Source organism: Arctopsyche grandis, chromosome 10, assembly GCF_051622035.1.
Source record: "Arctopsyche grandis isolate Sample6627 chromosome 10, ASM5162203v2, whole genome shotgun sequence".
Lineage (NCBI taxonomy): Eukaryota > Metazoa > Arthropoda > Insecta > Trichoptera > Hydropsychidae > Arctopsyche > Arctopsyche grandis.
In genome coordinates, this window is record NC_135364.1 from 25,691,536 (window position 1) to 25,715,561 (window position 24,026).

The window sequence follows — 24,026 nt, forward strand, 5'->3', positions numbered from 1 at the left end:
GCTTTCATTATCTGTCATGTATTTTTTACTTCACTAATAGATTGTATAATGAATGATAGAAACGTGTTTTTATAAAATTGAAATGGCCGATGCGGTGTTCATACTTAGGCCAAGGCTTTCTCGCCGCTTGTCTAACGTTTAAGTTATACAATAAATGTTAAAATGTTTATATTATAATGTTGTACACATGTTCGTGTTACGGCCAAATGTCCCATGCTACATTCTGACATTTTTCAGACTGGATTGATCTATTGAATGATTTCGACTTTCTGGTTTGATTTTGGACTAAGAGAATCTATTCGGAACTTTTATCATACATATGTATATATCGTTTATATTACACACGTATTGTGTTTGAGAATTGTTGAATCAACAAAATGTATGTGTAAGAAAACAGTATTGTTTTCAATCGTAATAAATATGCAAAGTTTATGATATACGGTTTCATTTGAATCATTGCGATAATATAAAATATAATCTGCAGTGTTAATTATAAGAATATATACCTAGAGTTTTTAAAACCGGCAGAATTAATCCAGAGAAAACAGAATGAATGGACGTAGTTTTGTATAATGAACTTGATTACCTCATTTAATAAGTTTTAGACCCAACTTCATGAATTTTTTGTGCGGTATAAAAGCAAACTCACAAAATTTAACGCCAGTAAACAACAGTATATTTTTGCATATTTTTACAAAAACGACATGCGAAATTGCAGATTTTTTAAAATTACTCACATCAGTCTGTTTTTTTAGACAAAACTCTACATATCAAATTTTTGCCACTTCCGAGTAGGCGTTCTGTTGCGATTTTTTTCACACAATTCACATGATATTATGCGATTTATTTTTTATGTCAATATGTTAAATAAGACTGTAATCACTCTAGAATATTTTTTGATTATGTGTAAAATTGTAAATATAAAGTGTGCATACATTTGAAATCATGCGACCGTCTTCAACGTATTTCCGGCAGTTTATTATACCGTCGTTGATTACCATCGTATTACTAAATTTAACAAATTTTCTTTTGCTATATCAAATTGTGCATAAGTTCAATAATCTATTATGAATTTATCAATTTTTTAACATTTTATTTACCATATATTTTATACAACATTGTAGTATAAGTAAGAGGAAGTTAAATTGTTACATCAAATAAAATACGTTTTTTTTAATATCTATTTTAATGTTTTGAAACAACAATACTCTGAAGGTGGAAAATTTAGATAACATTACATTTTCTATTATAAAGCGAACCGTTATTGACAATGTTGACTATTTTTTTTTTATTGAAACGGTATTTTTAACAGCTTTTCGACTCCGAAAATAGATGCCGTCTTTGGATTCATTTGCAATGTATTTATGCATTATAAATATCCGCATTATATAAGATTCACGTATACATGTTTACTTTAAGCTAAATTGTGTTGTGACGCAAATATCAAGGATGTTAATAAGCGGTTGAAATTTCAGAGCCATCATAATTCGCGACACGTTCGCCCCGTATTGCCTAAATGAAAAATTACGATGAATTTTCGCATAATTTTCCAGTTTTCTCGACGCCCACGGACATATTGATCCAACGTGTAAAATTAGCAACCTAACGAGGAAAAACTGGAGCACAGCCAGTTTAAATTTTATCCGTACAAGTTGATCATTTCGACCTTCGAAATGCACAAGTGTTGAGAAACGGCGATTGAAAATGCGGTTCAGTGAACGTACGGAATTTGAAAACGTGACACCTAAACGCTTAATACATGTTCAATGTCGATGTATTTTCTATATGATTTTCCACGGAGCCTTTGCAATTACTCCATTCATAAAATTTACGTTCATTCATACAATTGCACGCAAACAATTGTCTGTACGGTAATATAGATAAAATGGTTTGTATTAATATTACGGAGAATTATAATATGATGAGTGTTTGCGCGTGAAAGTATAATATATACATAATTTTACGGTTATGTATGATAAATACCGGTGTTTATATAATAGTGGAAAGCTGTGACTGGAGAAATTTTCCTTTGTATGTTGTTATTAGATTTTAAAGCTCATTAACGTTATTATGTGTACTGAGTGAGCATTTAACACGGTTTTAAAACGTTCAAAGGAAGTTGGTTGATTTTATCATAATATTTACACTAATGACGGTATGTTTTGATATATGTATGTAAGTATACTAAAAATAGTCAGTGTTTGTTGTTGGTGAGATAATTTTTAAGCTGATTAGTAAAAAAATTAAGATTTAAATTGAAAAATGAACAAATTTTGCGACGTAAGAAGTTTCAGATTTTTGCATGCTTTTTTCAATATATTTATAGCAGTCAGTAAACATATTTGTTTTATTTGTGATATGTACGTATTTCAGCTTATAAAAATAAAGAATATTAGTTTTAACAAATCAAATTTGAGCTGTTATAGAAGTATTGAACTACACTTCGTAAATAACAAAGAAGACTATTCTTTAGACCGGAGAAAAAAGCGTGAATTTTGGATTTCCATCAATAGACCTAATGGAAAATTATCTTCTTATTCGAATAATTTTATACAAATTTTTTTATTGATTTTATTCAATGTCCTGTGCCTTCACCCAATCAATTTATCTCGACGAAAATTTCGAAATCGGGCTTTTTTCATATATAATATCTCTTTTTATATAACATTTTAGATTTTTTTAGTATTTAAAAAAAATAAACAGTTAACAGTAATCTATTTTAGTATAAATCAGTCATTTGTGATTACTAGTTTTGGCTGATTGATGAGAATAAGTCGCCGTTTTGACCGAAAGTCCCCATACAAAGTGCGCCGCGCTCGCAATGGGTGTTTGTATGGGGGAAGCGTTTTTTTCTTCAGAAAATCGTAATTTCTTTAATGTTCTCGTGATTAATTTGAAATTTAAAGTCGTTAAAGGCTTCCTTGGGTTTATATTTTTAATATGAATACAAAACATTACGAATTTTATGATATATAAGGGGGCCAAAATGACCTGTTTTGTCGTAATTCATGACATTTTGCGTCAAAATAGGTCATTTCGGTCTCCTTATATTCCGAAAAATTCGTAAATTTTTGGGGTATTTTTGTATTCAAATTGAAGGTATATACTGTAGGAAACCCTATACAAATACCCATCGCGATGTGCTTTGTATGGAGACTTTGTATGGCGGGCGAAACGGCAATTTGAATTCTCGATGATTTTTTTTTAACTAACATTCCTTTGATAAGACAATAATTTCCCACTAAGTCTATCGATGAAAATTCATGTTTTTTGCACCAGCCTAATACACATACATTTACAGCTTAATTTTTTCGTAGAATTTAAGCTACAAATTAAATTTTCTTAGATTATCTGATTAATAAATTAAATTGCGTAGTGTGAAAGGAATTCCGATTGTTTTCAAGAAAAATAAACTATTTTGGATAGTAGTGATAATTTTCTATACATAGCCAGCAGTTTGGCTTAATGGTAGCGTATATATTTAGCACCACTGCGGTCGAAGGTTCGAGTCCTCGTCAAACTGCTAGTTAAGTTTGGGGGTATTGTGACTCCAAATCGATCGTTTCTCTATCAGAGTTTGCCAATTTTATCTGATCATTGTTGAAACGGTTCCTGAAAATTGGTATTAGTTCATTTCCTGTTGTCACAAAATCTGTGTGTATAATTTGTAAAAATTATCCACAGTAATCTGAAATCTATAGATATCTCTATAGACATCTTTATAGTTTCGTGTTTATTATATGTATAAAAATTGTAATAATAATTGTACACAAAAATCTAAAAATAATTCATAGATGTCTCTATGATTATTATTTCTGTACTGATTAATTGTTATATGCTATGTATTCTGATTGTATATGTATTATTGTATTTCTGACCGTTATCGTAAACTCGTCGCATTGGAGCGATCTGTAATGACGAGTGTATATTGATTGTAACAATAAAATAAAAGAATAAAATATATAAAATCTTATCCATAAATATGTAGTTAAAAATTTACTAAAAAAAACTTTTGATCCACAGTATATTTGGTGATAATATAATTATGTACAAATTAATTTATGTATAGCAATATTCTCGCTGCGCAGAAATTTAATCTTCTCTGTATTATTAAAACCCTCGCTTTACAAAATACAAAGCGACAATTTCATAAATGAAAGTATGTAGAGCGTCTAATGCATTTATAAAGTAATTTCAAAACGAACGAAACCAAAATAAAATAAATAAACCTTGTTCAAATTTTATTTCCATCACGATTTTATTCATATACTATACATACATAGGCAAAGAATACGAGTAACAAGAAATTAAAGCAAACTCGAAGTTCATAAACCGACCGTTGCAAACTTTGACGTTGAAAGTTTTAACTCAAAACTTTATAAAATACGTGTATAAAATACAAACATTTCGAATCGGCGAGGAAAGTTTCTCTTTCGTATACATATGTAGGTAAATATAATACACCGAGCAAATATCCAAGTGCTTAACGAAACGGACATTTTATAAATCAATCGATCAAATGGTAGTAAATGGATAATGGCCCGAATTTTCATTATTCTAATGGGGGTTTTCGAGTGGTGACGCAGAAAAGGGTCGCGTCTGTTGGAATTTTCCGAAACGGCGTGTTCTGACACAGAAATTTTCCAGCACAAGTAATTTTCCGGTCGAGCAATTTCTCTGTTGCAATGGCGTCTGTCCATCTGTCTGTCTGTGGCTGATATCCGGTTTGACACCTTTGTCTAACGTCAAACGAAAGCCGTAAATAATAAGCCTTGCAATTTCTCGTCTATTGAGACAATAGATATGCATCGTATCATTGATATGTCTGGAAAGCGTTTGAAAATTATCGACGGGAAAGTTTCATATATAATTCAACGCAAATTGAACGACGCTGTCAAGTTTATTTTTCATAAATAAGTGAATTGAATTGAACTAAGTGAATTGTCCGTTTCGTTCGAACCGTTTCATTTACGTATTTGCTTTGGATTCGAATGAAATTAAAATGCGGTGAACAAATTACTTCAAAGGAAATTTTATACTACAAGGAAAATTCTACCTTTTTCCTTATTTGCGATATAAATACGTAATTTTTCATTATTTATTCATGTCAATATCGGACACATGTATAAATGTATATTATACAATGAACAATATATATGATTATATCTCAAAAATCTAATATAAAACATGTAACATTTATGGTTGAAGTATTGATCAAATTGAGTTATTGACTTAAGGTATGGTTTGTACATAAGAAGTGTGTTTTTTTGAACAAAATTTTTGCAGATAGTATATATATAGATACACTTAAGATATTGCGAATTGGAAATTAATCTACGAAAGAATAAATAAAACTGATAAGGAATTTAGTAAAAAATCAATCCGCTCTTTTGAGTTTTTTTTATGTATGAAGAATTTACCGTTTTTAGTATTGTATTATCATTGATTTAAAATCATCGAATTCTTTCAATTTTTTTCAGGAAGCATGAATAAAACCAATACTATATTTATATTTATTTAAATATTGCATATCATTGAAAAATGAAAAGAAAGAAACGATTTAAGTAAGAGTCTAAAAAAACGTACCACATAAAATAAATTCTTTGTGACATTGAAAAATGTTTAGATATCTTTTAAAGCGATTTAAATTGTTAAAAATTGTTATATAGATACACATAAATGAAGATTAAAGAATTCTAAAACAAATACGCGTAATCAATACTAAGATTAAATCAAAATTTAGCACGAAAAGTTTCAGTTCTTCGAAATTAGTCATCGAATTTTTTAAAATAACAATCCTCTATAATTCGCTTTATTATTGATTCTATCATATTTACATAACATTATTGTCGATACAGTTTATCTAGATTTCCGTTGATTGAGCAAAAATAAACGTACAAATATGATTAAGCGAACATAACAAGCAATTGTAATTATCATCATTATGCAATACATTCCCATTTGATAAGCCCAAAGATTAAACAGTTCTTTGTTACGGTCATGAAAACCGTTGAACAGGTCAGTGAGAGCATTACGTAATGTTGTTTGTTGTCTGTTGAACGAACACGTTCCCCAGGTTGTTATTACTACAAAAAGTATAAAAGAAAATACAATTTAATACTCACTCATCGCGAACTTCATCATTGTCGAACGACATGGTTGGAAGTCTGTAGCAGTCTATTTTGTACGAATGCGCAAAAAAACGAAGATAAAATTATCTAAAGTAATAGACACACTAGCCAATGATACGCTGAACAAATAAGTATACAGTTCAGATATGAAATTCGCAACGGTAAAGTTTTGTGTTACGGGAAAATATTGTTATTGTATAGGTTGACTTCGTCGATATGTCGTGTGAGAAGGATGGGCGTGCTGTTTGTCGCGTGACAGACGAAAACGTCGTCGGGAAAATCGATTTTCCGACTTGGGGTAGTACGAGCGCGTGCACCCTGGTCGGGAAATTCGTCGAGACTGGACCGCGGGGGGTGATTTTTCCCGGAAAAGTGTCGGCAGCCCTTACGGCTCGGCGCAAGCGTGAGAGGTCGCTTCGTACCGCCACTCGAATAACGAGTTTGCCTCGTTAAAACCGAGACTATAAATATAAAACGGCAATTGTATTTTTGACGCCAGTTTTAAACTAGCTCAAATTGACACCGAAACTGCGAACTTCCGTAATGAATTTACTCCCAGTGTAAATATCATCAACACTCAACTCCTTATCGAAATAATAACTTTGTAGTTATGACGTACAAATATCCAATTATGTTATGAACATTTGAGAAAAAGGCTTAATCGTTCTCAGTTGTCTTTTTATATAATATTAGGTCACAACACGTGATAGGTTATCTCGTCATAATTTTGTAAATTTATGTATATATGTTCATCGGTTCAAAGCGTGTACAAATTTTTTATGTTTAAAGTTAAGATGTTTGTATAATATACATATAATTGATCTAGAGATATGCAGTTTGTATTTAATCAACTTTAATTGAACTAAACCACTTCAAAATACGCATATATAAATTATTAAGTCAATAACCTTTTATTTGAAGGTTAATAAGTCTGTATTTATATATCATATTGGTGATATTAATATAATAGATTTTTAATTTTATAACACTGTTCGACACGAAAAATGGTTTAGAGACGAGATATGACTTTTCTTATAGATTTATGACCAGTAAACACGAATCTGGTAATAAAAAAAATGTTGATTGGTTCGAGATTCGGAGATATACATACATGTGTTTTTTAAATCGCGCGATTTTTTTTTTATATATTAGTGTTGTTAGGTCGATGTCTCAAAATATGTCAATTTTCTGTTCAAAATGAATATTGAAATCTATAGTCAGGTATTTAATCTTCCATTTTTAGTAATTTTAAGCTTTCAAATATCTCTAAGTAGTCGTTCAGTTTAAATCAAAAGTCAAAAGTACGCATTTTCACTTGGGATTTTTTCCCACTGTTAATACTATTTTATATTGAGTTTTTTCTATCGAAACATGTTTATTGGGATAGTGTTATGACCACATTATTTTTTGATTTCGTTTAAAATGGTTAATTGGAAGTGTGCTGAATTTTAAAACGTTAAAATTTCCAACTAAAAACTTTTACTATTATTTACACGAATCTGAATTAATAGGGATAATATATTAAATTATCTTTATACGAGAATTAATTAAAATTCCACTTAAAGTCTTACCTCGATAAAGTAAACGACTACAGATTCCAATACCCATTTTGAACAGGAAATTGACATATTTTGAGACGAAGACCTAACAGCAATAAGATATAGAAAAATCGCGCGATTTAAAAAACACATATATCTCCAAATCTCGAGCCAATCAACATTTTTTATTACCAGATTCGTGTTTACTGGGCATATATCTATAAGAAAAGTCATATCTCGTCTCTGAACCAAAAAAAAGTCGTCATTTATCGAACAGTGTAATCAAACTGTACCTTAATTTTCCGCCAGAGATTTATTCTGTATATTACTTGGTCTGCAGCCAACTTTTTCATTTTTTATTATGGAAAAAAATGCTGAAAAGCGTTAGAAACTTGTTGATATCATATGTATGAAGTTCATTGTATGGAAAACGACATCGTTTTTAATCTTTGAAGATTTAATAGACGCTTCTAAGAAAAACTTCGATTAGTTAGTTGTTGTGTTATTGCATACATACATATGTATGTAGTTATATAAATAACTGCCGTTATATTTGAAAGTGTTATAAGTCGACTTTTCTTCACTTCGTGAAATATTTCGCAAAACATTAAATATAATGTTTTGTATTTAATAATATTTAAAAATACTGGAGGCCTGTAATACGTTTATTCTGCATTTTCGAGACTATGAACATATCGAATTAAAAGAAATGATAACAATTTGTGAATTAATTCAAACAGAAAAAGTGTTTTTGTAATTGAAAATAAGACTTTAAAATTTAACGGCTGACATATAAATATGTAAACTTGTATACTTGTATCAGGTAATTCAATACAAACACTTCGTCAGGTACTTTTGAATTTAAGCAGCATAAAACAGCATAGCTTTCAACATGTATGTAAGTGTTGGATGAGGCCTTTACGTATAATGTTTCTTCATTTTAGGTATTCAATTCCAAAATAAAAATTTCACGTATTATATTGTATGTTAAAAGGATCATATTTCGTAGCAATATACGCAAGTGTAATATTAATTACTTCTTAACAGCCGTATCAATGCCAAGTGTGAATATGATCATTGTTTCAAACACGACAATAAAGTGGTGCTAATGCGTCAAAAACCTCGTTTTCGTTTCTAGATGTTTCGCATTTAAGACAAATATTATAACAATGAACGTCTAGAGAGAAAAAGAAAAATAGAACGACAAACCTATTCGACCAAGAACTTCGATTGCCTAAAAATCAATCGTTTTGCTATAAAAACTGACCACTCTTTTCATTTGGCATCAGTCGCATTCGAGAATAGTTGAGTTCAGTAACAATAAAAAACACAAGCCAGTCAATTATAAAAATATTTAAAATGGCTAAAAGTACAACGATTCAAATTTTGGCACTTTGTTTCACCCTCGTGTCTTTTGTGATATCGAGATCGGTGGAAGCCAATGAAGAGCTACCAGCCAACTACAATTTCCACTATCAGAAATCTGGAGAGATGTTGAAGGCAGCATCTTCAAACGGGCCGTATTCCAGGTACGAAGTTGTGGAAAGTGCTTACAATCCTGATGATTACGCCGAAGCCGAATCAGCCAACTTTGGAACATACGACGTGGGAAGTTCAGGACAATTCGTAGGCAACGGATTCCAACAAGGAATAGGTGGCTTCCAGCAAGGACTTCAAGGAGGACTGCAATCAGGACATGGATTCGGAGGTGGATTGAATCAATTCGGAAGAATCGGAGCTGGAAATGGATTCGGAGGATATTCAGGAGGTGTTGGTTATTCAGGAGGTGCTGGTTATTCAGGAGGTGCTGGTTATTCAGGAGGTGCTGGATCTAGTTTAGGAGGAGGTGGTTACATTGGACAACAGGGAGGACTTTACTCTGGAGGCCACGGTGGAGGATTAGTCCAGGGTCCTTATTTAACTGGTGGATCTCTCGGTCATCAGGGTGGTGTTCAAGTCTCTGGTGGATATGTTGATAAGAATCAATTCGAATCGGCTAAGAAGAACGTCGGAGATGAAAACTTGGAAAAGGTCAGCGCAAATGCTGGAAGTACCGCAAATCAGGGCAGTCAAGGATTCAACCAAGGAGCAGCTGCTCAGAGCAGTGCCAAAGGAGATTCAGGATATTACAAAGACGAAACTGCAAATAAAAATCTAGCAGATGATGGAAAACAATATCAAGGAGCTACCAATTTTGATAAAGCAGGTAGGATTAATTATCTTCAACTTATTGTATTGGTGTTTGTTTAGTTGTCCGCTATTTAGAGTTGACCTTAAACTCTTATATCGTGTACTTTCAAATTTGCGCCATATTCTAAGTATTCTTGAACCAATTTATTAAGTGTGAATAATCAATTTGGCGCTGTTTCATTTTGACTCAATTTTTTTGTAATATTTAGGTAAAAATGGAGAAACTGAAAACAACCAAAAGAGTTACAAGAAAGGTCATGTAACGAAAGGTTTCAAATCATCCCACAAAAAAGACGAAGAAGAAAAGACAGAGACCTTCTATGACGAAGCGCACGATGAAGCTGATCGCAAGAAGTTTGGTGAAAATCAAGGATCATTCGGCGAAAACTCACAGGCGTCATTCAAGGGAGCTCAAGAGAAGGAAATTTTGGATTCAAAGGCCCAAGGAAAGGAAGGACACTTCAACAGTAACAATAAAATCGACGACACTAGTGCCAAGAAGGTAAAATTCATACTTGATATTGTGATGTATTGAATATTGGTATTAAAATGTGTTTCTTTCCTATCAGGACGAATTTGGACAAAAAGTTTACAAGGATAATGCTGAACAATTACACAAAGTGAATGGGTTGGGAGCTCAAACAATATTAGGTCAGCAAGAATCGTCTGGAGAGTTCCATAGCAAAAAGCCTTACGGTATTCTGCCGATACATGCTAATAAATGAAGCAATTATAACATCTGAAATTTGTGAACCAATGAAACGGAACGATATACATATAGCTATGTTTAGTATTATTATTATATTTAAGACTTTTGTACATTTGCATGACGAAAAATAAAATAAAAACTTTTAAAAGAAGCTTAGACTTTTGTTTTTGTTTCATAATATGATATAAAGTTTCATTGTTGCAAAGATGGAAAGCTTTTGTTTGAAACTTTGCTTTGAATCTGGTTTTTTTGTGTCGTATTTAAGTTATTTTGTTTTGTTTGCATTGAATGAGATTATAAAAGACATTTTAAAGTAATATGATATTGCATTTTAAATTTTGATTGAATTTCCATGTTACCATTTCAAAGCAGACACATGAACATTTTTAAATTGAACTATAGATGTCTCATTTATTTTAAAGTGAAATTGAAATAAAACATTGCATTAAATTTTAATATTTATTTATTTTAAATTATAAATTATTTAATATACAATCGGGTGAATTGTAGTTTATGGTTTGAATGTATGGTTTTTTTTATTTAATTTATATTTTATTGAAGAAACACACCACTTTTAGAAATTTTACCTAAAAATAAAATCGGTAGATGTCACTATAAAAACCAGACATTTATCAATTAATTAATATAATACATTTTCAATACTGCAATTTCATTTGTAATTTGTATTATATACAAAGAAAATGAACATATTTTTTCTATGAGAAAGCTTCGAAGAATGTTCGTTCAATTTTAGTACCCAGAATACGACTACCAAAGCAACACATAGTAATTACGAACGAAAAGCTCGAACAATAATTCATCAATTGTGCGATCAGATGAGATTCTTTTTATCTTCTTTTACGTTCTTGATATTGTTTTCGGTATTTTCGTATGTGGCGCCATTTGCGCTCGCGTTAGAACTCGCTCCGTTCTCCTTGTCACAAAGAGCTTTTCCGGCATGACTTTTCTTTGTTGACAAATTGCGGTCGTTTTCACATTTTTCGCTATCTGCGATCTGAGACTTGGGCGACACTGCTTCTTCTACTGCGAACGTCGCTTTATTATCGTTCACGTTTATTTCCATCGTTTCATTATCGTTGTCGCCGCTTTTGCTGACAGTGTCGTTAGCAGCGCACAAGCCTCCATACGTTGACGCCATGGGAACCTGAAAAGCAATATCAAAATATTACACACAATACGCTCGGCACATAATAAAGAAAAAAACATATTACGTTCGAAACTACGACAGAAATTTGAAATTCGCCGAGCGCTCTCGCAGGAAATGGAACCTTTTGTACTGCGGAATTGTCGATCATTTCAATGCATATATTCTGAAAGTTTCTTCGTTTCACATCTGCATGCAATCATCATATATATAATATCGTGATTTTGTGTGTCTGTGTAAGATAACGCTCGCCGTGCTATAATAGTCGTTTCGATTCGACATATGTACATATTATATATAGCCAGCAGTTTGGCTTAGTGGTAGCGTATATATTTAGCACCACTGAGGTCAAAGGTTTGAGTCCTCGCCACTGCTGGTTAGATTTGGGGGTTTTGTGACTCCAAATCGATCGTTTCTCTATCAGAGTTTGCCAATTTTATCTGATCATTGCTGAAACGGTTCCTGAAAATTGGTATTAGATCTAATCCTGTTGTCACAAAATCTGCCTGTGTATAATTTGTAATAATTATACACAGTTATCTGAAATCTATAGATATCTCTATAATTTCGTATTTATTATATGTATAAAAATTGTATACAAAAAAAAATCTAAAAATATCCATAATAATCCATAGATGTCTCTATGATTATTATTTCTGATTAATTGTTATATGCTATATATTCTGATTGTATATGTATGTATTACTGTATTTCTGATTGTTTATGTATTCTGTATTTCGTTAACAAAATCTGTAAATCTGTTGAGCAAATCTGTAATGGCGAGTGTATATTGATTTGTAACAATAAAATAAAATAAAATATGTACGTCACAGCTTAACCACTGCCAAATCGTATACGAATATAATAAAAAAAAAAAAAATATATATATATATATACTGTTTGTTACCAATCTTTAAGTCTCTGAGCGTTTACCGCCATCTATTGAAAATTTATTTAATTAATTAATTTTTCTATTGGTTTATTATATTGTTTACATGTAGGTAGGTAGGTAGTTTTATTTATTTATAGCAAATTTCTAATGAATATATAACAAAAGTAGCAACTATAATACAACATAATAACAAAAATACTATAATTAACAAAAATAACTATAATTAGTAACCATAACATAATATTATAATGCCAAACATTGCATTTACTTATAAAATTACATCTTCTACAGAGGTATCCAATAACACCCTTCAAGAAATCATCAACGTTATTACCATTTTTTTTAATTAAATATATTTATTTGAATTTAATAACTTAATATGCCAACACTCATGCGATGATATTTCATCGGGTACAACACTAGTCATTTATATATATATTTTTAAATCTCCATACTTATCCACGCGTCCGCCACATACATACCTACATACTAACATACACACATGACGTCCGTTTATATATATGTATGTATTATACGAGTGTTATGCCCGTTGATTTCAACGGGTGGTTTCAGAACGGAATTGAAACACGAATTAAAATAAAGTTATATATTATATATATAAATATAATGTAAGATAATTAATATTAATCGTAATGAAAAATGCGCGCATTACTCGCTCACAAATCCAACCCATTCGAAATGATGAATGAATGTGTGTGTATGTGTGCGTGTGACACCTGTCGCTCGGCCTGACGTCGCACATGCCTGTCGTCGCTCGACCTGACGTCACATGACACTCCACAACCCCTCACTTCCCCGCGTCTCCTCAACCACTTGACTCTGATTGGCTGTGTGTCCACGGTTTGGCACATACCCACATACAACGCGTCTGTATTTTATATATATTATTATATTATACAATAAATTTATTTTAATTATATTCCCAAAAATTTTCATCAATCATTTATTTGATTTGCAAAATACATTTTGACTGTTCCTAAATATAACTCATCAATTTGTGAGTGGTGTCTATTGGTATGAAGGTTTACTTCAGGTTTACGTTTTGCCTGAAGCATAATAATGTGCGGTTCAACTTCAAACGAATCAAAATGAGCATGCGGTTTCATGCAAAATTCGGCCGAACAACTTACTTCATATTTAATTATATGCTGTATTATAACGGCTATTTTCAAATATTTACCGCCATAAAATTTTCGAAAGTACGCTTTGATGTGTTTCGTATTTAAATTTCGAATTTAATATATTTCAATATGAGCGCCGTACACTGTTAACATTTTTAATTGAGAATTTCCCTTTAATATTCAAAAAGCCCTATATAATGTATTTAATATTCACTTTCTTGCGATTATTACGCGTTTTGCATTAATCAGCACTTTTAAATTAAACTTCTTCGGATATAAGGCTTTCGCCGAATATGTAAAATATTTGTTATTAAATTTTTTATAATGAATTCAAATATTTCATCCATTTAAAATCCTTCAAGCTGACATATAAAATATATGGAAATTTATATGAAACATTAAAATTTCAAGCACCGTAATGAAAATAAATCATTTGTATTTTTAGATGATATAACATTCTATATATGATCCGTTATATTTGAAAGTGGCATAAGGCCACTTTTCTTCATTTCGAGAAATATTTCGTACACTCGTCGCTTTGGATCGATTTGCAGAGTCGAGTATACATATTCGTTTTTTACATATATAGATGTTTGTGGGTATGCGGCGAGTGCTTCGACAAACATAGAGACTAATAAAAATATTTTAGAATTTTCAAGAGTTATTATATCGATTCCGATTCTGATTCTGGTTCTAGTTTCGATTCCGTTTCAGGTTCCAGTTTCAGTTTCGGTTCCGGTTCCGGTTTTGATTCCGGTTCCAATTTCAATTCCGGTTTTGGTTCCGATAAAGATTCCAGTTCCAGTTCTTATTTAGATTCCTATTTCAGTTCCGATTTCCGATTACTATTTTAATTCCGATTCCTGATTCCGATTTCAGTTCTGATTCCCGACTACTATTTCAGTTACGGTTACGTTTCCGCTCCCTATTTCAATTTCGATTTCCGGTTCTTATTTAAGTTCCGATTCCCGGTTCCTATTTATTTATATGTATATACGGTCAAGAAAAAATGACCATTTTACATAAAGAAAAAGGAGAAATAAAAAAAAAAATTACAATGATATACAATAAAATTAGTAAAAAATAAATAAGAATAATGTACACATAAATACATACACACCTACATATATGCACATACACTCGCATACATATGTACATATATATTTCAGTTTATATTCCCGATATATATGTATTTCAGTTCCGGCTCCGATTCCGATTCAAATTTCAATTCCGGTTCCCGATTTTTATTTCAGTTCCGATTCTAATTTCGGTTACGACTTCAATATTGACTTTGGTTCCGATTTCATTTCCAATTTCAGTTACGATTACGATTACGACGACAATTGTTGTAGTTTGTTATTTAAATTATACATACAACTTTATGTTAATGCATGTATCAATTTGTCTTTTGTCGAAACTATACATTGAAATATCAACGGGCACAACACTAGTCTTATAAATTAGTAACATTGGTTGAAGCCTTCTTCGAGATGAGAAAATACACCGTTTTATTAAACGATTTTGAATCATTAAACCACCGTATATAATATATAATATTCAAATATGCTTTCACATTATAACCATAGCCTTTGAGTGTAAAATACAACATAATTGGTGTTCAAAGAAAACATGTCGGCGCCAATTAATATAATTGAATTTACATTGCTAATTGAATCACACACGATACTCCCTGAATAGTCTGTGTACTTACTAAAGTAATTATGTATATTATACGTACCATGCTGACTGCAGTGTGTGATGAAGATCTAGGGCAACGATTGGGTCGCATAGGTCCAGAAGTAGGTGTAGGGCCATATATGAACCTAATTCGAACACCCATAGCAGCTGCAATTATAACACCACTAGCCAATAAAGCTTGAAGGGTAGCAACCCACAGTGAAGTATCACTCGTCACACTGAAAATCAGACAGTTTTTAACCGAGAATGATGTCAAGAACTTGTGGAGGTGGACCTTCATAGAAGGAAGCATCTTCTAGATGCTAGTAAGCTACCTGTCTCCGTGCTGTTGTCTCCTCAGTATAGTCCTCAATGCAAGCATAAGCAGTGCAAAGTGCAGTGAACAAGCAACGGTCCAGAGTATGCGATCGATCCATGCTCCTCCCCTGCGTCCTCCAGCATTGTGGTGAACACTTCTGTGTATGCTCCAAGCTGAAACGTGTAATGTGTTCTTGTCAAAAGGCTCATTTGCGACATTTCAAGCAATTTCGCCGAATCGAATTTGGACCGTTTAGCCAATTTTTCGTCTGTGCGAGTCTTCAGACGACGGCAAAATGCCCGGAATCTCATTAAGGTGGGTCTCTTTTGATGGGACAAAGGCGAGGATACGAAAGTTCGTGCACAGTTCGAATTTCAAGTAATTCGAATAAAGGATAGTAGCACTCGAAGCGAATCAACCCTCTACCCTCAAAGGCAGAGTGTTAAAAGCTCGCCAGAAGCTTTTCACTGTTCGCTGAAAGGCAACCGTTAAATATGCAATAAAGCAATACTCAGTGAGTAGTTGCTCAAAGAATGAAAATCGATTCGTTCTCATGTACGTGCGTTTAATACAGGGTGGGGCCGAAACCATTAGTTGACAATCATCGCTTTAGAACTTACCACACTGTAATGGATAGCGAGTGACAAGGACTTACATATATTGTATTTCATATTTTCAAATATAATGCATATATTTTCCACCTCACTGAGCGTAGGTTATTGGACACGATTTTAACTTTTTTTGTCTGGTAGCATGCGCTCATCACTATTTTCATAATTGAATGTGATGTAAGAGTGGATATTTGATCTTCTCTGTTTGCGGCTGGTTCTTATTTATTTTTATTTTTTATTACATTTTATACCAGGAAGGCTTTACAGGTAAACCCCCCATGTACCTTCCTGGCCAATTACAAACAATACAGCATTTTTATTATACAAGTCACTGAGTTACAAGAAACTCGCAAATTAACGAGACATCTATGAATTGTACATAAATTTTATTGTACACTAATTACATATACTCAAATAGTGGTGACTTAGCCAAATTTTAATCGGGAACCGTTTCAACAATGAAATCATAGAAAATTGGCAAACTCTGATTGGAAACGATCGACCTGGAGTCACAAATATCCAGGTCTGACCAGCAGCACTACAGATATACTCAAATCAAATAATAAAATACAAGGAGGGAATGTCCTGCACCTATAGCCTAACACCGAGAGGCGCCGGGCTCGATCCCATGAGCTGACCTCGATTGAAAATAATTTATTCATTATTTATATAGTGCTGCTAATCAGACTTAGATATATGTGACTCCAAGTTGATCGTTTCCTATCAGAGTTTGCCAATATGTCTGATTTCGTTATTGAAAAGGTTCCACATCAAATTGGCAAAAACCACGCTCTATTTGAATATGATTTGTCACCACTATTTAAATATGATTTGAAAATTTTAAATCTATTAATTTATATATGTATGTATACGTTTAATACCACGAATGTCGCTCAGGGAAAATCCGAAATGGCATAATTGGAAAATATAAAATTGGTTCAACCAGCAATGCTACCTTTATCAAGTATTAAATTATAAATTATATATATTTTTCTCCGACTCTTAGACTGTATTCGTTGGGGGGGTGGTGGCCTCATGTTGAGGGTTTTAAGGGTCAAATTCCTTGACCTTTAAAGCGGGCTTAGAATATATTTTTATTTGTTTTATTTTCATTATTTTGAATAGAGTTGTGTTTTTAAATTTATTATAATAATTTTATCATGCTATTGTTGCGTAGGGGTGGGTGGAGGATTAAAATAAAAGGCCAAAGTCGCTTCACAGCATTTATTGGGTAATTAAGGTGATCCACGCACTGCCAGTGCTCCTTCCAGAATGCCTTCATATGGCTTAAGTACCTGCTTATAAAGGACAAGTCGCTCAGTGCATCTTCCTCGACACGTTTGTTTACCTATTGTTATAGTCACGTACTAGATATGCAGTCCCACGGTTTTCGGCACGCAGTTACACGCTTTCACGCTGTCAGTTCTGAGAACTCAAGTGGGAAGTGGCTGGGTGCCGTTACCGACCACTAAGTCCATTCAGGGGTCTCTATTGTTATCCGACAGCATTTAAGCTTGGAGATAATCCTCGAAAACCAATTATAACGGCGGCTCCTTTTAGCATATGCTACACTATTGTATACTATTCATTAACAAATTTAGACTGTTGTTTATTTGTCCGTTGCCCACTAGTTTGTCGCCCAGTTGTAGCATTTGTGGTTTGTTTGGTTTTATTTTCCTAGTAAATATTTACTTCTCGGTTAACGTGTTCGCTTTCAAGATACTAATCGTCTAATTTGTTTCCGCCTCACCCTATTTACGTATGTATATGTATGTTCACGAGTTTTTTTTTATAACGTTGTAGGTTTTACTACTTAGTAAAAGCAGATCATTAGTGGGATCGTTAACCTTTTTCTCGACTGGATTACGCAGTTTGTAAAAATATAGTACCTGCTGCCAGAACGGTGATGGACCCAGCTGGAACACCCAAGCTTAAGTTAAAATGTTGCCGTTCTTCTATAGCTGCCACACTGCCCATCACCACAGCTGCGATTCCGCATACTATCTGTAAAAATAATTTAATGTAATATCATTACTTAATATTGCTAATTGAAAAGGAAAATGTTTTTCACTAACTTTCAACGAGGCGTACTAATGGTTAATTGAGAGACTTAATGAGTTTTACAGGCAACGTTTCAAAGAGTCAATTAGTAGAGGTCAAATCAATATATCACTTCTATGAAAATATTATATGGTATAATTAAAATGGAGAGTAAAAATGTATATACGTACATAAAAGAGAAAATCTTAAAATTTAATCAATGAAAATTTTTACGTATGAATTTTTTTTCTATGTACATATACATATAAGTAAGTTCAAACATAACATATATGTACACTCAAACCAGCAGCGTGGTCTAGTGGTGAGTATTGAATTTTTTCGTGCTCGGTGTCACGGGTTCGATTCCCACTAAGAGTCTCGTTGTTGGCCAGACCTTGGTTTGTCGAGGTCGATCGTTTCTTATCAGAATTTTCCAATTTTTCTGATTTTCATTGAAATTCATTGGGTTCATGTCCGAGCCATATACGCTGTTGGCGAGATCTTGTTGTTATTAAAACACAGATCGACCGTCTCTCGTGATAAATTTTTCCAATTTTTCTAGCATAATTATTATGACAGATATAATAAATTGGTATCCTCCCCCTTCAGTTTCTCACAAATTCGAGTTATTAGCATCTCGAATTTGTTAAATCTTAAAAATGATACCCATGGCACATACATGTACATATAACCAGCAGCGTGGTCTAGTGGTGAGTATTGAATTATTTCATGATTGATGTCACGGGTTCGATTCCCACTAAGAGTATCGTTGTTGGTCAGAGCTTGGTTTGTCGAGGTCAATCGTTTCTTATCAGAATTTGTCAATTTTTCTGATTTTCATTGAAACGATTCCTGTAAAATTAGCTTTTCCTTCCCAATTTTCTGTTGCAAACCTTATGTTATTGTTTTATCTCAGGTTTCGCCAGATTTTTCACCATGGATTTCTCTGTGGTTGTTTATCGAATTTAAAAATTCGTATTGTTACATGAAAAATGTTATTAATCGTATTTATACGATGTTCATAATATCTGACCATAGATGTCAGGTATTGTTTCGATTTACATGTGTATGTATGTAATAATTGTGTATTTAGATGTCTAGTTGATTATGAGTTTTCAATGTCTTGTAATAAATTAGCCATAGTGACGACCTGGAGCTAATCTGTAATGTCACTATGGCGAAATTGTAAAAAATAAATAAATATGTAATAAAAAAAAATACATATATATAATCTACGGCCTTAATATTGTGTTGTTATGTACATTTATACTGCCAGTATTGTAATACGCAGATCGTGAAGTACAAACATAAACAATATATTTCGAGTATTCTTGAATCGCTCCATGTCAGTTTTATACCAATTCGAAAACATGTATACATATATAGATTATGTAAATGTCGAATCGTTCCAGTCACAACTGCTGTGAATGAAACTTAATTCAAACCCAATTCAATTTGCTCCTCTTGTAGCAGAACCCATATCGTCGACAAAACTTGTCTCGCTATCTTATTTCGTATTGCGATCATAGAATAGTATCCCTCTCGCAGTGACACGAGTATTGAATTTTTTCGTGCTCGATGTCACGGGCTCGATTCCCACTAAGAGTCTCGTTGTTGGCCAGACCTTGGATTGTCGAGGTCAATCGTTTCTTATCAGAATTTGCCAATTTTTCTGATGTTCATTGAAACGGTTCCTGTAAAATTGGCTTTTCCATCCCAATTTTCTGTTGCAAACCTTGAGTTATTGTTATATCTCAGGTTTTGCCAGATTTCTCACCATAGTTGTCTCTGTGGTTGTTTATCGAATCTAAAAATTCGTATTGTTACATGAAAAATGTTATTAATCGTATTTATACGATGTTTGTAATATCTGACCATAGATGTCAGGTATTGTTTCCATTTACATGTGTATATATGTAATAATTATGTATTTAGATGTCTCGTTAATTGTGAATTTTCAATGTCTTGCAATAAATCAGCCAAAGTGACGACCTGGAGCCAATCTGTAATGTCACTATGGCGAAATTGTAAAATAAATAAATAAGATTTGCCCAACACAAAACATTGAATTGTGTTCTTACCATAAAACTCCTCACTACTTTGTTCAATATGCACCAATAAAGAATAAAGACTGTTTAAATCTATATGAGAAGTATGGGAACTGTAAAAATATCAGTAACAAATATATTTTTAACTACATATAAATATAAAATAAATTTAAAATAACCAATAATATTATTATAATAATACCATACACATATTATACGACAAGAGATGCTGAGAATAAAATAGTGGGCAAAATAGAACCAGATGGCCTTGAATGCTATTCAAGAAGCTGCAGAAGAATGCAATATAATAAATGTCTGACAGATGAAGCGAAATATAATAGCTTGAACGGAATTTGATTGGAGAGAAATGTATATACTAGACGATGAATAGTTGATGAAACAAATTACAGAGTAGCAACTGCTATTAACTAGTGTGATTGACAGTGGTAAATTGAATACGTCTTCAAAGTTTAACTACACATATTCACTGTACCTACATATGTATATGTTATTGTCTGAGGCTTTGAACAAAGCTCAACTCACAATTACAAGTTTGCTTTGTTCGAAAACTCCATAAATTGAGAGATCAAGACTGAATTCTCAGTATAAAAGAGTACATTCGTAGAAATTGACTCCTTCAATAAACGATTTAAAGTCGAAATAAAAATCAATCTTGAAGTTTTAAGTGAATACGAACTTTCCTTTATTAAATCAATAAAACTTTTTTTCGGAGTGCGGCAAGCTCCTCCAACAGAACTAATTAATTTATCCGTGCTCTTGACGTTTCTGCCAACAATGAAAGAGAAATGTGAAAGCTTTCCTTTCGCCCAGGTGGTATATCGCGGTCGTTTATAAGTCCTCTGTGAAAGGGACCGAGCATGAAAGAAAAGCACACGAGCGTGCAAAAATTTATGTACGATCGTGCAGTGACTGGTTATTTAGTAAGTTCTCGTCTCGAAAAAATAAAAATAATAAATGCCATCTTTGACGTAGTTAACCGAGACGAAGTTGACGTAAGTTTTCGCATTAAACGTGCATATATTGCAAACCTGCACGACTCGCAATCTCAGAACGAGAGCAAAAGGATAATCTCCTTTTGTATGGGGTCCTCCACCTCTGGAGCCGTTGCTGCCACCACTCGTCTCCACACTTGCCGTAGAACCTTTCCTCCAGCTCATGTCTCTGGAAAGATTGAAAATTTGCATACAGTATGTAGTGTGGAACTTTTTATACATCATCTCTTCTTAACCATAGATCCTTTCAAGCCCCGTGTAAAGATTTCAGGGGGTTCATGATCAGTGGTTGGTAAATATCAAATCATTATTTTCATAGCTTCAATCTGAAATTTAGTATTCATTTAACCCTGCCTCACCGAAGTGCCCCAATTTTTACGTTTTTTGTAATAACTACATATGTGATTTTCAAAGCTATAATAACCCGTATATTTCTTGTATTCCTTGAATGAACTACAAGAAATTTATTGTAATAGATTTTGTATGATTTAGAAAAGGGGTACATCGTAAAAAAATACATTTATACATTTCTACGTTCCAAAGTATGATTTAAAGGCGGTAGCGATAAGTCATATTTTTGACTGTTTGACGCTTGCATATTCTTGTTGATTGATGAATCAATGCGAGAGAAAGAGACAGCTATATTTTCGTAAGCTGTTGTTTTCGTCGATTTTGGCTCGTGGTTATTGAGTCATGCAGTCGCCTGTTGGCCTTACCTATGTGCGTTTGCGTGTTGATACTTGTCGTTTTTTTTTTAATACAAAAATAGTCATAGGACTAAAACTGTTTTATGTTGATGTATAAAATGATTAATAAGATATATATTGAACCCATTTGTATTGAGGAAGCGGTATTTTGATTAAAAAATAGTGGGGTTTTACTCGACCCCGATTCGGGACACTCGTTCGATGTCGACGCTCCGTCCTTCAAAGGTTAATATTTTTATTATTATTTTACATAGATATATTTTATATACCAGGAAGGCTTGACAGGAAGACTCCAATGCGCCTACAATTAATTACAAACAATGCAGCATTTTTACTAGCCTCTTATTAGCTCACTTTTAATTTTTTCGTCTGACAAAATTTGGGTTCGTATCCGATCGTTTTCAAACATTGCCATTTTGCTCGGTTTGGTTATCAATATATATAGAAATCGAATCCGCCATTATGATGGTGAAAAATAATCGTAATAGACACGTTTGAAAATACTTCATTATCGTTCTCGGTGACGTCTATTATCCACATTGCCGTATTTATCCATACTCTGCCAATCGTTTTTTTTCTCTTTTCGCCACCCTCTCGTTATGTCAGATTTTAATTGTTTAAACGCCTATAAGTTTTTCTTTTTTCACTCTATATTTTATAAAATTTGCACAATAGGCTCTCTTTATTTCTCTTATATATTTTTACTTCACTCGTAGGATATATAATGAGTGTTAATGAATTTTAAATATCGTGGTGTTAAGTTGAATAGCGTGGTGTTTCGACCAAAAGTCGAATGACGTTTATATTATGTATATCTCATTTCTATGCGCGTGCCGACAAATCCGACAAAATGACCTGTATGAAGTAACCTGATCCTTATCAGGTTACTCCATACAGGTTTACATATTATTAGTTATACTAAATTACATATCATCAAATACGATGGTATTTTTGAACAGTGCGGTTTTTTTATTGGGGTATTTATCGGCCTGGCAAATAAAAATAAGCCCCTCTCTAAAATAGCTCACACGAAAGATTCGGTTTTCGCCCGGCAAATCAAACGTCAAATGGGTTGCCAGTAACAAAAATATATACCGACCCTAACAACCTAATCTTAAATTAATAGGGCCAACCCTAACTTAACCTAACCTAACCTAACCCTTAAATAAATAAGATATTACGATTACGTTTGATGTTTGATTTGCTGGATGAAAGCCGATTCTGTCGTGTGAGCTATTTTAAAAATGTTAATTTGACATTAAATGTTAAATTAAAATTAAATGCCAAAAATATTATATAAAATATTAATAGACTATAATTTGAAAACGCACTATCACTATTGACGTTTTTTTTCCTCACGCGGTTTTTTTAACATTTGAATTGAATTTAATTTGGCTTCAATATTTTTTTAATATATGTATAACAGGCTTAAAGCTGAGTTTTAGGGCTATTATCATCTGAATGCGCTTTTGTGTATTATATTAATGTGGTCTAACAAATCTATATGTACATATGTACCACCTAAATGAGTCTGCCTCTCAAACATGTCATAAATCACTGGCTCTGAACCCTGCTTCACTTTATATAATACATATGTACATGTACATTTATTATTTACTATGTACATATGTATAATATATGTGCTCACGGATTATTAATCTACGTATGCTAAAGAAAATGTATTTATGACTGGGCTTGAATAGAAATTTCGTTATACAAAATTCTGTACAGCGAAAATTGACTTCGGAAAATTGACGTTCGGATTTAAAAATAATTTTTTTATATACATATGGTAGATGTGAATTTTGTGAATTTAATAAAAGTGAATGAAGCAACCCACTGAG

General features: G+C 32.7%; 3 protein-coding genes across 4 annotated transcripts in view; 1 reads left to right on the plus strand and 2 right to left on the minus strand.

Moving 5' to 3' along the window:
• The window catches only part of LOC143917697 (uridine phosphorylase 1), a 29,332-nt gene extending 23,146 nt beyond the window's left edge, over positions 1 to 6,186 (minus strand). The window contains exon 1 of the mRNA XM_077439277.1: positions 6,126 to 6,186. Coding sequence (XP_077295403.1) covers positions 6,126 to 6,157 — 32 coding nt within the window. The 5' untranslated portion in view covers positions 6,158 to 6,186. The remainder of the gene's footprint in view (positions 1 to 6,125) is intronic.
• LOC143917696 (uncharacterized) overlaps positions 1 to 10,721 on the plus strand; it is a 30,388-nt gene extending 19,667 nt beyond the window's left edge. Inside the window, exons 2-4 of one of the 2 annotated variants that reach the window (XM_077439274.1) lie at positions 8,808 to 9,875; positions 10,069 to 10,361; positions 10,429 to 10,721. In XM_077439274.1, the coding sequence (XP_077295400.1) occupies positions 9,029 to 9,875; positions 10,069 to 10,361; positions 10,429 to 10,584 (1,296 nt within the window). In that variant the 5' untranslated portion in view covers positions 8,808 to 9,028 and the 3' untranslated portion in view covers positions 10,585 to 10,721. Of the gene's footprint in view, positions 1 to 8,716; positions 9,876 to 10,068; positions 10,362 to 10,428 lie in introns of both variants that reach the window. The other variant, XM_077439275.1, reaches the window with a different exon arrangement.
• Positions 10,722 to 11,125: 404 nt separating this feature from the next.
• Positions 11,126 to 24,026, minus strand: part of LOC143918046 (uncharacterized) — a 39,829-nt gene continuing 26,928 nt past the window's right edge. Inside the window, exons 2-6 of the mRNA XM_077439712.1 lie at positions 21,512 to 21,644; positions 18,264 to 18,378; positions 15,780 to 15,936; positions 15,506 to 15,683; positions 11,126 to 11,733 (exon numbers count right to left, since the gene is read on the minus strand). Coding sequence (XP_077295838.1) covers positions 11,401 to 11,733; positions 15,506 to 15,683; positions 15,780 to 15,936; positions 18,264 to 18,378; positions 21,512 to 21,640 — 912 coding nt within the window. The 5' untranslated portion in view covers positions 21,641 to 21,644 and the 3' untranslated portion in view covers positions 11,126 to 11,400. The remainder of the gene's footprint in view (positions 11,734 to 15,505; positions 15,684 to 15,779; positions 15,937 to 18,263; positions 18,379 to 21,511; positions 21,645 to 24,026) is intronic.